General features: G+C 37.7%; 1 protein-coding gene across 3 annotated transcripts; it reads right to left on the minus strand.

The window, feature by feature from the left end:
• Positions 1-503: 503 nt before the first annotated feature.
• On the minus strand, positions 504-15,542 carry LOC104439613 (phosphoglycerate kinase). Of its 3 annotated transcripts, none has more exons than XM_010052665.3 (13): positions 15,097-15,542; positions 14,938-14,984; positions 12,887-13,157; positions 12,320-12,660; positions 11,943-12,228; positions 9,413-9,480; positions 8,751-9,002; positions 8,043-8,118; positions 3,984-4,060; positions 3,861-3,910; positions 2,972-3,056; positions 2,735-2,833; positions 504-1,431 (listed from the first exon to the last, which is right to left on the minus strand). In XM_010052665.3, the coding sequence occupies exons 1-13, from the start codon at positions 15,266-15,268 to the stop codon at positions 1,204-1,206; spliced, it is 2,052 nt and encodes a 683-aa protein (XP_010050967.2). In that variant the 5' UTR covers positions 15,269-15,542; the 3' UTR covers positions 504-1,203. The 3 variants fall into 3 exon arrangements, with proteins under 3 accessions (XP_010050967.2, XP_010050961.2, XP_039170413.1); XM_010052659.3 differs by having other exon boundaries at positions 8,751-9,005; XM_039314479.1 differs by lacking the exons at positions 12,320-12,660; positions 12,887-13,157 and having other exon boundaries at positions 8,751-9,005.
• Positions 15,543-16,712: the final 1,170 nt, after the last annotated feature.

A 16,712-nucleotide genomic window follows, 5' to 3' on the forward strand; every position in this document is an offset into this window, starting at 1 on the left:
AATTGACCTAAAGCCTTGGGCATTGAGGGACTTCTTCGCAGCTGACTTTGTCAAGTGTTTCAATATAAGTTGCTGCACGGGAAGGGCACTTTTGTTTTTTAACCCAGAAAATGAGGGACCAAGTGGAGAAAGTTAGCTTTCAAAGAAAGAAGCAATATGTGTCACTCTCAAAGCTTTTTGAAATACCCTCCTCCCAAATTGTTATACACTGAATTATGCAGAGACTTGCGCCACATTATAGGCTTCTCTCTCTACCTTCTCTTGGCAAGTTGACTTTGACATCAAAAGGAATACAAGAAGGCTCTCCATCACTCACCCACCCACCCTTTTCCAATCCCCAAAATTTAGCTGGGGTTCTACTATTTGTGCTCGTTGTCTGCTACAAAGCATTTCTGACCGGACTATCCTCAACTGTGATTATCGTGAAAAAAAAAATTCCGGATAAGTTGTTCTCATGACATTACTATGAGATAAAAGAAAAGTCAAAATCACTAGGACTCTCATTTGCAGTATATTAGAGGAAGTCATTCATTTCGAAAACTTCTCGGTTGCATCATCCGAACAATCAAAGTCTTACATTAAGAGGTTCTATCCACAATAAGTAGAAGGTAGATTACAGATTAACTGCCTCAACTAATGGCAGAGGGTAATCAATGACAGAATATCAAGAAATGCAGGATGATAGACAGCCTTTGACCATTGTTCTACCCTTTCTTTCTTCTTTTTTTTCTTCTTTTTTTTATTTATTGTTCTACCCTTTCAATTAGCCACTAACTGCAGCTGACTATTAGTAGTCGCCCTGATGTCTTCGCCCAGATTCAGAAACTATCCTCTTCTCTTGCATGCTTTGGCTGCTCAATTACATTTCCAGAAGATGATGCATTCAATCCCTACCATTGCTGAAAACATGTGTTTCTTCTGAGAAATCCTCACTGATAATGCATTTCATTCCCTACTCTCCCAATGGCTCCAATCCAATGATCTCAATAATTCTCGTGAAATTGAGCATAATGCCATTTTCACTGCATTTCCATAACAAACATTTTTATGCTTCATGGCTTGGTTGGATGCAAAAAATGCAGTAATGGGAGAGTGCCTTCTTGTTGCTCCAGATTCAAGCCTTTGCAGACCAGCATCTGAAATCAAACCACTTTCACTTGGACAAAGTCACTCAGTAGCTGTATAGCAGTCAATCCCACATCTTTACTGCACATTGTTCGATTTCAAGAGCATCAGCCTATACATAGGGGCCCCACGATCTAGAACGTGTTGTTCCCAATCTGACCTAATTCCAAACGGGTTCTCCTCAAGCCACCCTCCATTTGTACTGGTATCTTGTGCCTGCAAAATTGAAAGCTTCCCCTTGCCATATCTCAGAAATTGCTCTTTCATCCTTACAGCAACTGCTTTAATGTCAGATTGTAGAAATACCTAGAAATAAGTAAAAAATGTTAGATGAAAAAAAAAAGTCCAAAACATGTTGGCTGGAAGAGATTGAGATTCTTTTAGCATTTAATATGACAGAAAAGAACAAACAAGAATTTCTTAAGCTGGTTTCCTAGAAGATAGGGTAAAACTAAATAATCTGACTGCTAATGAAAACAAAATTGTCTCAACATTTGTGTACACTTCAAGAGCTTAGTAGCGAAGCAGAACCTGCAGTTGCCAAAGGAAGCAACTACATATCAATCTCATGTAAATATCCAAAGTTATATTTAGAGGAATGCACATTGTAAATCTTCATATGGAGACACTATGGCTGTGTTCAGCAATGCTCCCAAGAACAAGTGTTTCTGTTCTTTTGTTCCCAGGAGCAAAAATAGAACGAAAACGCGTTTAATAAGTTTTTTGTTCTTAGGAACAGATTTGGAACAAAACAAGAAACAAAAAAAAGTTACTTCTTATTCCCAAGAACAACTCCATAGACAAGAATCAAAAAACAAAAATCAAGCTTTTTTTCTTTTCCTTTTCTTCCTTTTCTTTCTTTTTTTCTTTCTCTTCCTCTCTTCTTCACTTAGCCGATCGCTGGCCTCAGCCTTGGCCAGTCACCGGCCAGACGAGGCCCGGCAACCTCGCCAGAGCCTCGCCAACCTCTAGTGAGGTTGCCCTGAGCTCGCTGGCCATTGTGGCTGGGCGAGGTTTAACCTCCCCAGCTTTGGCGAGGGCAAGTCTCACTCGGCCACCACGAGCCTCACCCGGCCACTGTGAGGACAACGCCGACCTCACGGTGGCCGGGCGAGGCCAAGCTCCGCCCAGTCACGGCGAGGTTTGGGGTGACCTCACTAGCCTTGTCTAGCTGGTCGTAGCCGGCGACCAGCTGAAGGAAGGAGAAGAAAAAGAAAAAAAGAAAATTGTAATGAAATTATTAATAAATTTAAAATAAATTCTATATCACAAAAATATATGAGGTCATACCAAACACATTTCTCTTCCGGGAACAGAAATTTTGTATAGTTACCAAACGTGTTCAAATACTCAGAAACTGTTCCTGGGAACAGAAATAGAAAAAAGTGTTTTTGAAAAAAAAATTGTTTCCCGAACAGAAATGTTACCAAACACACTCTGTGAATTCCAAATACTATGCAACAGCACTTTCTTTGGGCCAACCAATGCATCTGCCATTGCATCCTTTATTTAATGTACTAACAGGAATAAAAAGAAAAAGTCAAAGTTCCCACTTAAAAGCTCATCAAAATCTATTATTTTTAACTAATATTTCAGCAGCAATTGTTACCTTTCCACTAGGGATGAGGAGATCAGCAACTGCTTCAACTAATGATTTTTGAAGCATCCTCCACCGATGCTCTGGCTTGTTAAAGTCAGGGTTCGGGCACTAGATAAAACAATACCAGATAAAACACAAAAAATAACTCAAGAAAAATTGAAGTAAATGGGTAAAAATTGACGTTATTGCAGTTGCTTTTATACTACACTAGGGGGAAAATCTAGATAAGTGTGGTTTAACCACTACCTGTATTGAGACAAGAATTACTTCTCCAGGGTAATTGGAAACAATCGAGCGAAATGTGGATGTTGCATTGGTTGCAATGAAGTATCTGAGACAACCAAAAAATTTGAGCAACAATCGTGTACTTGAATGAACAAATAGAACAGTTAGCATTTTCAAGATCAAACTACAGTTCTGGAAAAGATGAATATGACACTTCCACATTACTAATTTGCCCTATTAGTTTGTAGACAATGTGATTTGTGTCTCCACTGATCATAAAAATTTGTGTGTTTGACAGCTGCAAGCTGATACTGTGGATCAACAGGCTATAGTTTTTCTGAACAAGATATTGATGAAGCCAAAGACATCCACTTTAAAAGCTTAATATTCAGGCATCTCAGACTTTTTCCTTATTTTGACATGCAAAAGCTTCCCAATCAAGTCAAGACAAATAAGGTAGGTAATCAAAGGTCCAATTTGTCCATTCAACCATTGACATCTTTTTAACTAATATTATCCAGGAAATCAATACACTTATATCAGCAGACTTAGTAACTATAACAACATGAAATAGAACAGGGAAAAGCTATGAGATTATTAGCATTCTTCCAGGAGAGAAGAGACATGCCGCATAAAGCTTGAGATAGGCCACCCAAATCCATTAATTATATTATCACAGGAAGAAAGCAAAAATTCACCCACAAGTTCAAAGAGTTGTGCATGTTTTGAGGTACTAATCACCATGAAAATACAGAACAGAGAAGTAGAGAGGAACAATGATCAGTAAGACCTGAATTATATAGGTAGCTGCCTAAGAGAAGAGGAACTTTACACAGTCAAACAAGTTTCTTCTTGTGTTGTGTTGCGGGTCAATAAAATTAGCCTAAACCGACAAAGTAGTAGCACATACCCATTCTTAAAGTCCAATTGATGGACAGCAATTAAGCAGCGCCGCACAAGCTGAAAGAATAGAATTTAGCAAATTACATGAGAGAAGCAAAAGCACAAAGCATCTGAAATCCATGTAGCCAACCTTCTCATTGATCTCCAAACCAAGAAAATTAAGATGCTTCCACTTTTTAGCCATTCCCAACAGAAATAATCCGTTACCTGAAAATGATGCTCCACACATAAGGGAGAAAGAAATTAATGAAGCAGTTATTGCGGAATTTATTTCCTGGTCTCCAGATAATTACAGCAAAAGCCATTGGCATTGATCAATTTAATAGGTCAAAGAAATGGAATACAGTGAAAGAACTCACTGATATCAATTCAAAAACAAACACACGTCGGAAGGTTAATTTTTTGGGATGCATTCTAAGTCATTATCCTGTAAATAGAAAGAAATCTGCAGGAAAAGTCTGTACAGTTGAAAGTACATGGTGACAAAATGTCCTGTTAAGTTTAGTCCTCATCCTTCTTTCTGGGGTAATTATTGAGAATGAAGTGTGTCGATAAGATTTAATGGCATGCACTCATCTGATCAGTCGTATGGAAAACAAGGACTGGATAGACTGTTAATGGAGAACCTCTTGAAGCATGTACGAGTCAGTCTCAGACCACATGCATACAAGAGACCAATACAAATCCATCTCACATTCCACGTCATATGAAATATATTAGATTGTCCTCGCTTATTGCATCATATAGTAACTTCTTATATGTCCACAGAATACATTGTCATTTATTACCTAGTCAATCCGTTGTCATAGTTACTCATTGTGTTACTCTAGGGCAGAATTACCTTTTCTATAACTCCCCATTCACTTCTACATAAAAGATTTTCATGCCAGTGCATTTGGTAGCAAGCAAATGGAGAACTGTTTTTCCAAGTATTCAGAGTTCCCAAACCAACTGAAACTTGATAATTTACAGAATTTTGTAGCTCATTCTAGAAGAGAAGCTAAATAGAATAGCCATAAGTATTTGTGATTTGATTAGGTTGAAAATTTTGTTGAAGGAATTCAATATGACACTGTTGAAGTATTGTCCCTTACTTGACAAAGGTTCCTAAATGCTCTTTAATTCATGCGGTCTCCCTCCTCCTATCAGCATAACTTTTTGAGTTGGACTTTCCAACATGATATCAAAGCCAGTGTTATCCCTTCGCATGCATGGTCAAAATTCCATGTGATGTGCATAGTCAAAATTCCACATGCCACTTGTGATCTGGCTTTTACATGAGAGGCAATGTTGAAGTATTGTCCCATATTACTTACCTATGATCTTAAGCTTTGGATTGGACTTTCTAATTTTATTTTTTTTAACCAAATGCTTGATTAGGTCAATATGACCCCAATCATCTATTTCTAATAAAGCCAGAAGGACAAAATTACAATATAACACTTATTACCACCACACATGAAATAATAAAGGAAATAGGCAAATATGCCCCCATCAGCCAAATACTCTCAACATTTCCTCAAGTTGGAGCATAGATATCACACATACCTAACATGGATAAAACAGGATGAAATGATTTACCCCCTAATCACTTAGTGAACACATCAGCAAGTTGATCACCGGACTGAACAAACTCAAAGTCTAATTTCTTCCTTATAAAGTGCCTGTCAATCTCCATGTGTTTTGTACAGTCATGCTATACAGGAATGTGAGTAATACTAATGGCGGTCTTATTATCACAATATAGCATCATAGGAACAGAAACAGATATAACAAGATCTTCAAATAATCCTTTAAGACATAACAGCTCGCAAAGTTCCCGTGTCACCACACGAAACTCTACTTTAGCACTAGACTAAGCAACCCCTTTCTACTTTTTGCGGCGGCGCAAGTCACAAGATTCCCTCTTAGGAAAGTACAATATCTAGAAATAGACTTCTCGTTGGGATATCCAACCCAATCAGCATCTGTATAGGCTTCAGTTCAAGCCATCATGAGGAGACAAAAGAATTCGTTTCCCAGGAACAGACTTCAAATACTAAAGGATCTGAAGAACAGCATCCATATGAGTAGAGTGTAGATCATGCATAAACTGACTCACTAGGCTGAGCAAAACCAATATCAGGCCAGGTGTGGGACAAATAGATCGACTTGCCCACTAGCAGCTAATAATGACCCTTATCCACCAGATTACCATCCTTTTTCTCAAAGACGAGTATTGACCTCGATAAGTATATCAGAGGGATGACATCCCAATAACCCAACTTCTGTCAAAAGATCAAGGACATACTTCATTTGGGATAGAAAGATACCTTTTGAAGATCTGGTAACTTCAATATGTACAAAGTACCAGAGCTTTCAAAGATCCTTTATCGTGAACTCTTGTCCGAGAAATTTCTTCAACTGGCTTATCTCATTGCTATCATTCCCTACAACAACAATGTCGTCTACATAGACAATGAGAATAGTGACTTTAGCACATGATCTCCTCCCAAACAAAATATAATTAGCATTACTTTGTTTATACCAAATGAAGACCATAACTTCCGAACCTACCAAAGCAGGCTTTAGGTGACTGCTTAAAACCATAAAGTGCACATTTCACTTTACACACTTTAGCTTGAGTTTTGTGACAAGAAAAACCTAGAGGAATTTCCATATACACCTCCTCTTCTAACTCTCTATGAAGAAAGGCATTCTTCACATCTAACTACTAAAGATCCCATCCTTGATTAACAGCACACGAAAGTAGCACTTGAACAGTATTCAACTTGACAAAGGAGCCAAGGTTTTTTGCTGAGTAAATCCCTTTGCCACCAACCATGCTTTATATTTATCCACAATACCATCCATCTCTTGTTTAACTACAAACACCCATTTACATCCTACCTATTGTCTCTCAGGAGGAAGAACAACAAGATCTCACACGCCATTTTTCTTCAAGGCATGCATCTTCTCAAAAAGAAGTAATAGAAAGTCAAACCCAAATGCTTAAGCCAATAGGTGGAGGAAAACCACATGAAATAAAAAGCATTTAAGACACGTTGTCAAGCAATGTGGGACAACACTTTAACACCCCCTCTCACGTGCAAGCTAGATTATGAACGGCATGTAGAATTTTGACTATGCACATTCTTGTAGAATTTTGACCACACACATTCACAAAGGGATAACTCACTCTGATACTATACTAAAAGGTCCAACTCAAAAGCTAATGAGCACAGTAGCAACCGATAACATTATTTTGTGATAATCAGGCAACCATACATAATGTTTTGAAGCCTGTTTTCATGAAAGGACAAAACATATAGAGATTGATTGTCACTTTGTTCAGGAAAACTTATAGTCTTGGAAATTAGGAGTGCATTTGTTAGACTTATTGATCAGTTAGCTTATGTATTCACTAAGGCACTTAGTGGTACATGATCAAGAATATATGTAATAAGCTAGCCATAATGATATATATGCTCCAGCTGAGAAGTGTTAGAAATCATAAACAGCGCCATAGTTGATGTGTATATCAATTGTATAATATTCCTTAATCTTAGGTTTCCTATCTTGTAACACTTGAATATAGTATACATACATTTATGCGATCTCCATGACACAGCTTTTCTCTACAATCCTTTCTCTCATCATCGCAAACTAAGTACTAGTTTTAGGGCTCTAGTGCACAGACATTACAAGTTTAGGCTTGCACTATCGCAATAATCTAGAATGAGAGTCTAAAATTTGGTGCTTGACAATAGAAAATGCCAATTGAGATAGCATTTTCTAATGGAAATGAGATAATCCACCTATGCAGATCTTACAGCAAAAATTTACTCGAGAAAGCGCCTGCACCCACTATATAATGAACTTTCTTTTGCTATTGCAACTCCCTCATACAAATTGAATAACCTAGATTTCAAGGTTTCTTAAAGCTGCTTGGAAAATTAGAACAATTCGGAAAAGCCCCATTGGCTTCCGGATGGAAAAGACTAATTGAATATACAGATGAAGCATTGACTATCTAGAAAAGTTCTAAAAGGATTTTCGTCCACTTTTCCCTCTGTACCGATGAGATTTAAAGTGGCTGAGCATAAGTAGGGTAGCTTTCATTTAGTCATTAAGTAAATCCAATACTAAGAAGGGTAGCTTTCATTAAGTCATTAAGTAAATCCAATACTAAGAAGCATAAGGAGTTTACCACTTCCAATATCAACTACCAAAGGTTGAGCAGGTTCACTATATACAGACTTCCAATCAATATCAAATGGGTATGCCTGCACAGAAAAGGTAATTTCTCCAAATGAGTATAGTGCTATATGATCACAATTTGAGCACCCAGTGACATTTTGTAGGGCCTCAATAATTAAAAGCAATCGTGGTTACTGATTGGGTGAGCTGATGAATACTGGCAGTTAAATGTATCTTGTTCCTTTTTCTTTTCTAAATAGGGGTGTATTGACAAATTGGCCATTGCTAAAAGGACTTCATATATCCGAGACATATAAGGGTTTGCATGCTTGTACCTTCTTCATTTAGATATATCTTAGAAATAATCAAAGAGCCACCCACATCTTATTGTAAGCATTGCATTGATTCTAAATAAAAAGAGTGTGACAGTAATTGCAAAGTTCTTGGGCCACAAGGTATCATTAGGATGTGTTTCAGTTGTTTTGCATGGTACTAAACACCAGTTAATAAAGTCTCCTCATGCCTGATAATTGATCTTGACAGGATAAGATTAGCTTCTACCCAGAGGTTTACAAGCATCACATGGAATAGAAGGATCCAACAAGAGATGAGCAGTATTTTGCGATTTAAGATTGGCATTTACTATGTGTATTTTAAAAAGGCTCTTCAGTGATCCCATGAAAGAAAGTATAAGCAATTAAAAAGTTAAGAAACTTACCCTATCTAAGGCCATGACACCAGGAAGTTTTCTTCCTTTGAGGAAATCCCACCATACAGAAGCGTTTTCAATCACAGAGAAAGCAGGTATAGAGCTTGACTCATCTGTAATTGTTTTGGTTGCTACAGAACCGACTATAGTTACATCACAATCATCTTGACTTAATGCATAAAGTATACAAGCCAATTCACTTGCTCCAATTGCAGATGAATTGCATGACTTGAATTTCACTGGACCAATCCACGTGGCTTTCTGCTGATCAAGAGGAAACAAGAAAAAAAAGCTCGTCCCATGAGAAAAGATGGAGATACTTATAGAGGCAATAAAGAGCAGCAAGATAGCAGGGAAAAAACAGGGTTAAACGTAATGGTGACAAATCATCTAAACAGTAAAGAATTCCAAGAATGAAGTCAGGAGACTGTAAGGGGGAAAAGAGCTCTCTTCAAGTCTTCAACCAAAAGTGGCATGGGATATGACATAGTAAGAACTGCCATTTTTCCTAAGGATAAAATCATTAGGCTCCACACGTAGCGAAAGCAACTCCTTGTTGGTAGTAAAACAACTTTTCGCCAAGGAAAAAGAAAAGGCAGAAGTGCTCAAATAAGGAAGCAAGAATCTATAATTAAGACTTCCATTATCAAATCAAGATGTGAAAACTTTACCTTGGACTTTTTAAGCAGGGTCTTTATTTCATCCAGTGTCCTGGGTCCAATATCAACAGGCATCCATCCTAACGAGATAAGAAGGGAAAAATGCACCAGAAAAACAATTTAGGTCACTGAAGGAGGATGATGAAGATAAAACAACTATCGCCCACAGCAGATAATTGTGACTTGTGATCCGAGAGGACCAATTGAGATTGGGTAAAATGATGTCAGGTGACTAAGTACCGAGCATTAAATAACTGTAGATTCTTTAACCCACTGCTAATTAAAACAAAGTTTCCATTCATATAACTCCAAAATGGCACACCAATGGTGCTTACCACTTTGCTTTTATCAGATAAATTCCTCTAAGTTAGGCGAAACAGAAGAGACAAAGACCGTGATTAGAGATGACAACCATAATGACAATAGAAGTGACACGACTTCTAGCGAGAAACGCAAAACCAGCATTCTTGAAGAGCATTCATGAACACAGATAACCATTTTTTGCAGTATACAAGCATACTAGATCTAAAATAACACTTCAGGAGAAAGAAATTCCAAACATCCAAAGAGGCCTATCCACTATTTTAGAAATATAATTGGAGGATAAACAGATATTCAACTTAGGGAAGGTAATTGGGGATGTTTATAAACCATGCGAAGCAAAGATTTGAAGACTAATGAAATAAAGTTTGTTTCCCAGAAGCAGTTTGAGTGGAACGAAATAATGGCATCACAGCATAAGAAGGATAGGAATGGACACCAGTCAGATTTTTGTACAAAAATCTTTTTTGTGTATGTGCAGAATGAAAGCTAACTCCACACAAAACAATATTCTCAATGCCCGTAGAATCTGACAGTGCATTTGGAGTACTGTTTTGGCATGGTGAAACATATAATCTTTAGTGCTTCACTGAAAACACGGATCCTCCACCAGAAGAGTCATAAAATGCCACATAGAGGCATTTGACTAATAATGCGCTCAGCATAAAGAGATGACTGATACCACAGTCATCTTTTTGATTTGGAATTCCTGCTCATGTCTGTTCTACTTTCAGAAAGAGAAGTCCCTCACCTTATAAATAGTGAACTTGGTGAACCCACACCCAGGTTCTTGTTTGAAGACTAAGAAGGTTTCCTACAATTATCTTCCTCTGGGAGCCCGATTCAAGAAGTAGAAAATTTCAAGACCTTGTTGTTGCAGGGGTTAAAGATGGATCTCAAGATAGCCTTCTAATTTCTAGGCAATGACCCATTTTTCATGGATTTTGTCCCCTCAATGCCCTTGAAATGATTTTACTTTCCTTGTGAAACAATGAAAAAATCATTAATTCAATAGAAAAAATGTGACTGAACAGGAAGAATTTTCAGCAAAATTAATGGTGTGAATTCAAGCAAAGCAGTTATACCCTAGATAAGTCTAGACACTTCTGCCCTCATCTAGCAAGAATAAGTTATACCAAAAACGCCATATACTAGAGTCCATAGGTGATCACCATTTTAATGATTTGTGCATTGCAATCCGATCACGATATACTAATTCAAGCAACATATATACTTGCAAACAAAGGAAGCGATGGCAGAAATGAATATGAAAAATTGACAAGCATTAAAACTTTAAGCTGCCTGTGCTGCAGTCGTCAATGTAAGCAGCCTCATGACCATTGCATTGAGTATCAGCTCATATGCGTCTTATATCAACACATGATAAACCTTACCACCACAATCCAGCAGGGGGAAGAAGTTACTATAAGCTCAACTACTGCCCCCAAGATCCAGGAAGCTAGACAACTTTATGTTTATTGGATGTCACAGAATACACACAAACACATGCATGCACAGATATATAGACAAACACAAACCCACACGGGCACATGAAAAATCTTCTGAAGAAGATATGACAACATAGAAAGAAGTAGTTAAATAAGTGATAAAAGATTTTTAAGCTTCTTCGATAAGTAGAACAGAAACAAGATGACATAAAGCTGTTCCCATGCATGACCTATGGAGAGGCTTGGGACAGTTAGCCTAATTAAAAAGGCATACTCCTGCTTTTTACACATGAAAGGATTTTGTTTGGTAGGTTTTTTATAGGTTAAAGGGCAATTTTCATTTAAGGGCAAACAAGGGCTGCCAACACATGGTTAGAAAAATTCAAATAAGAGATTAAGTAAAAAGTATTTTCTTTTCCATCTTAGAGCCTAACTCCTTATCCCTTGCCATGCCACTATCTCCAGCTTGACAGTAATTGAAGTGATAATTATCTCCTTATAGGTCTAGTAACAGCATCACACGGCTCCAAAGACCTTGAATTTCGAAATGAAAGCAGGACAAGGAAGTTGTAGTAGGTAACTTTGGGGAGAGAGAGAGAGAGAGAGAGAGAGAGAGAGAGAGAGCTTCCTGGAACAGTAAGTCAACAAATAAAGAGAGAGAGAGCTTCCTGGAACAGTAAGTCAACAAATAAAGAGAGAGAGAGCTTCCTAGAACAGTAAGTCAACAAATGAAAAGCTGAGAAATTCTGTGACTTAAGAGGTTGAAATCTCACCTTTTGAAAGTGCATGAGCAGGAAATAGTTCCAACTGATCTGGAACATTTTCATTCAGGCACCAAAAATCTTTTGGATATAAAATAGGAATGTTCCTATCTTGTGCAACTTGGACTAACTCTGAAGCTTCTTTGGTAGCCCCTAATTCCAAATGGTTTAAAGGAACTAAGAGACCCAACGCATGCATAATCTGAAAAGACATCATTCCCACAAAGACCAGCCCGTCACAAACAGAAGCCAAGGAGCACAACGCAGCTGCTTTGTTGGAGAGATTAGTCCCTCCAATCTGCATCAGACATTAAATTACTTGTGAGAGAGGAGCAACAAAATATTCTACTAGCATATCCATATCATTATCAAGTAACAGCAGAACATACAATTGCTATATGTGGCCTTTTGTCACTTTTCAGAGCATTCTTCAGTTTTCTCAGGCTCTCCTCAAAATGAAACCCAGCAACAGAGGAATAGCAAAAGTGAGTTACGCCAACAGTAGATGCAAGAACTTTATGTGACTGGGAAAACGAGTCATTGACAAAGATATCTACTCCTGATGATAGAGTCTCTGCAAATTCTAATGAATTACAAACTTCCCCCTTAAACTCAGAAAGATTCTCAAGAAGAAGCACCGTCATCTTCTCAAGAGCTTCTGTAAGTGGACTGTAATGGGAAAGGCAGTGCGATGGCACAACATTGACCCCAAGGACTACTGAGAGGTGCTCTGAAATATAGATACATCCATATAAATGATCAGCCATAGCATGAAAAACACCATGTCCCTAATCAAATTTGATAAGGACTATCTGAGCTAATGATTTAAAGAGATAAGACTGATACCAGTTCCCAAACTTCATCAAGTTATTAAATTCTCACTGAAATATAGTTAAGTGCAGGATGATTTTCATTTAGACCCATATTGTTAACAATGATAATTAACAATATTATACCTGCAACAGACTGAAGATCAAGAAATTTTGAATTGATTCCACCATTCCAATCACTCACGAGAACAATCCTAGCCCTGGCTTCCAGTAAATATTTAATGGTTAGATGTGCATATAAGTTTGACTGAACTGTATGGTCCTGATCTTCTCGAAGCAATATGGCAGAATCAAATCTGACCATGACTACTTTATCCTCAAGCTCTTCCTTAGGAAACTTCCCAAGTGTTTGTATATAAGGGAGAGCATCAGATTCTCTTCGCTCCCTAAAAAAGGCCTGAGTAGACAAAATGAAGCATTGACAAATTATCACATTTCACCACTATACACAAACTATTGAGACAAGAGTGTATAACATGAAGAAATTAACTACTAAAAAGTTATAAGGAGGTAAGCAGACATCGCTGGTCCTGACAAAAAGTTTCTTAGACCCCATAGTTTGTGTGTGGAAGGCATTGCATTGAAATTATCCTTTCCATTAAATAAAAAAATAAGCATACAGGAAAGGGAAGTCTGATGACATTAAAAAAATCAACTTTATTTTGACATAACATACTTAATGAGGAGGATTTTGGTTTTTCAAAACACGTAATATGCATGTCATAAGAACAATCATGCCTTGCAGATTTTCAATTTTCCTTATTGATTGCTTGACTAGTGCCCTACAGGCATTCGCCCACGGTATTTTCCATAAAAAGAGGTTATGTATTTTAGCAACATGCCAAATTGTCCCTTCTCTAACCTCTCCCATGATACACAACCTTCATATGCCATGTCTAAAGAGAACAGACATACTGTGAATGATTAATGAGAAACCAGAGATAAACATAAATAAATAGAAGGAAGGATAAATCCCCATTCATCAGATACACTCAACGAAAAACTAGCAAACCCAGCATTTCTCCACCTCACACTTCCATCCTTCAAAATCCACCTCACGCTTCCTTCCCAATAATGGAAGTTTCTATAATCTATGGGTTTCAAGAATTTTTATCTATTTGTCATCCAAGGGAGTGGGACCTTCAGAATATAAAGCAGATACTTGACCATTGTCCTTGAATGTTTCCTATTAATACATGGAACCGAAGGTTAAAAATGCACTAATACTATCTATGATTCTCAAAATTACTATTTCTTTACTCAGTATAAGTAAGCCAATTATTATTACAAGCTTCCCCAACACAAGCTATGACATTATAAATTCCACTGCCAGAATAAGCAAATGTGGAGGCAGGACGCATTCCAATGTGATCTAAGACAAGGGCAATTATATTCACGAAAGTGATGATAAATGTATAAAAATAAATAAATCTCTTTTGTCAAGATTCTACCAATACAAGTTGTGTAGTCCATATTCTTCACATTTCTGTTTCACTCTTATGCATTAGTCCTGGTTATGTCCAATATCAAGATAGTTCTGTCATGCACCCCATATTCGTCACATTGCAAGGCGCTCAATAACAAGTAATATTATTCCAGTAATGGACCAGACAGCATGCAACAGCCAAAATTTTGGCACGTGGTGATTGCCCGCATCAGCACCAATTACATAAAAGACAAAGAGATAAGATATCCCTTTTTCTTTTTCTCTCTTCTATTTCTCCCTCAGAAAAAACACATCGAGCAATGGGGACCAGCGGTTAAATCTCTGACCAAGAAACCTCTCTTATCAAAAAGGGTAGGCGAAGGAGGAGAGCTAGTTGATGTTTCACGGTCCTCCATTTTATTGCACAGATCACAAAATGAACAAATACCAATGTGACCAATGCATACTATTTAAAAATGTAGAAACATCAATTGTGTGCTTCCATGATTACTTATGGATAGGGCAGGTAAAGGCAAAGGCAAAGGCAATCATCAAGAGAGAGAAAACTTGCACTTTGCAAACAAAAAAAAAAAAAATTAAGGGTATCACCACAAGAATGCACATGAGCGTATAAACTCATACTAGAACGCACATCATGAAACTTTAACATTTTACCATTTAATTGTAAAACTAATGTCAGACAGAATTCAAAGAAACAACTAGAGATGAGTCCCAGATTCAGCTGTCGCACCTTGTGTTTAGCAGAAGTCTCATTTGGACCTGCAGATGAGAAATTACCTGCCCAAAATTCAATCCCAAAGATGAGCATACTTTCAACAGACAACGAACAGCGGAGGAAAAATATCGGCAACCAACACGTCAATCAAAAAATCTATATTATAACGTTTACCTTGCCGAGACGATTGAGCAGCAACGAGGAGTCTGGAAAATCCAGCATCTCTGCCGACACAAGACCATGATTCTGGGGGAACCCATTTGAGTATGCGGCTCCGAGGATCGCGGGCATTGCTGAAGAAGAGCGTGGCCCCGAGCGGATGCAGAAGTTGGCTCATGCTCATCATTTCCCGCTACCCTCTACCCTTTCAAATGAGCTCTAAGCGGCATTTAATCGAACACGGAGCGATCGCCGCGACGACCCAGTACAAAAAACACAGCAGCATTTACAAAGCATCTCAAAGACGATGGCCCATAACCAGCGTAGGCATAACGGGTCTCGTGGCTTCTGCCGCGCAGCTCGAAAGCTTCGTCGGAAGATAATGGCGAAAAACAAGAACGGAGAAGGTACAGAGACGAACGGTAGAGTACGGACGGAGATGGCTCGGATAAGCTTTGCACTTTTTGAATACTAACAAGTAAAATGTTTTTTTCTCATGTTTTTCACCAGAGTTCAAAGTACGTCTAAATTTTAGAAAACTATAAGAAAGAATTAGATATGAATTTATATTTCAATATTTTTATTTTATGGAAGTTTAGGATATTTCGAGTTAAGAAAAATCAGAGTATATCTACTGTGAAATTTACTTGCATAAAATTTAAATGTCTATCCAAATACTCTTTTATTCTTGTCTATTTCATTGAGACAATCCAAATATTACAAGGAGAAACTAAAGCTTACGGTAAGATGATGGATTAAAGAAAACTCCACTAACACTATATCATTAACTTGTGATGGGATATTATTAAAAAAAGAGATAAATGGATGCGATTTCTATACGATGAAAAACCCTTTTTGCAAGCTCATGAGAAACAATATTAGTAGTTTTACCGGTTCACTTCAAACTCCATCATGGTTTGTTCTAAGTAAGAAAAGAGAGTCCAAGACAAAAACAATGAATCCACTAAGGGCAAAGGCCCTTTTGTTAAATAGCATCAATTAACACCATGCAATCACTTTCAAAGACCGCTTTGTGAACGTCGAGAGACTAAGTAGCTATGCATGCTAAAAGAAGAGTTGCAACTTCCACTTCCATTGACATGTTCTATCTTCCTCATCTTGTCCATGTGTGGACAACTAAGCCTCTATCTTAGCATGCAATAGTACTTATGGCCCCTTTGTTATCCTTCCACATCTACATTAAACTTTAACTCTTGTTTGACAGAAAATCCAAGTCTTTGTTCTTGCCCCAATAGAATATGGCTCCTCACCCAACTCAAATTTGTTATCCTCCGGAGAGAAATAGGAATAATCTGATTGTGTAACTTTGTGTTCCTATTACACCACATTCTAGTGCAAAGAACTACTCCATAAAGGATGAAGAGCTTGCAATCCAATCCCATTATATATACTATTTTCCCTAGATCAAGAAAGTGGCTCACTATCTCTTTCAGACCTAAAGTTCTAAGCATACAAGATAATATGAATACCCCATAGGTATCTCCACAAAATTTGGGCCTCAGAATATGTCATGAACAAATATACCATTTTTCCCTCCAAGGCTCCACATAATGGGCAAGAAGGGTTTCGGATGTGGAGCAATTGAAACAAGTTAGCTTGACAAGGGAAGA

Source organism: Eucalyptus grandis, chromosome 1 (genome assembly GCF_016545825.1).
Source record: "Eucalyptus grandis isolate ANBG69807.140 chromosome 1, ASM1654582v1, whole genome shotgun sequence".
Lineage (NCBI taxonomy): Eukaryota > Viridiplantae > Streptophyta > Magnoliopsida > Myrtales > Myrtaceae > Eucalyptus > Eucalyptus grandis.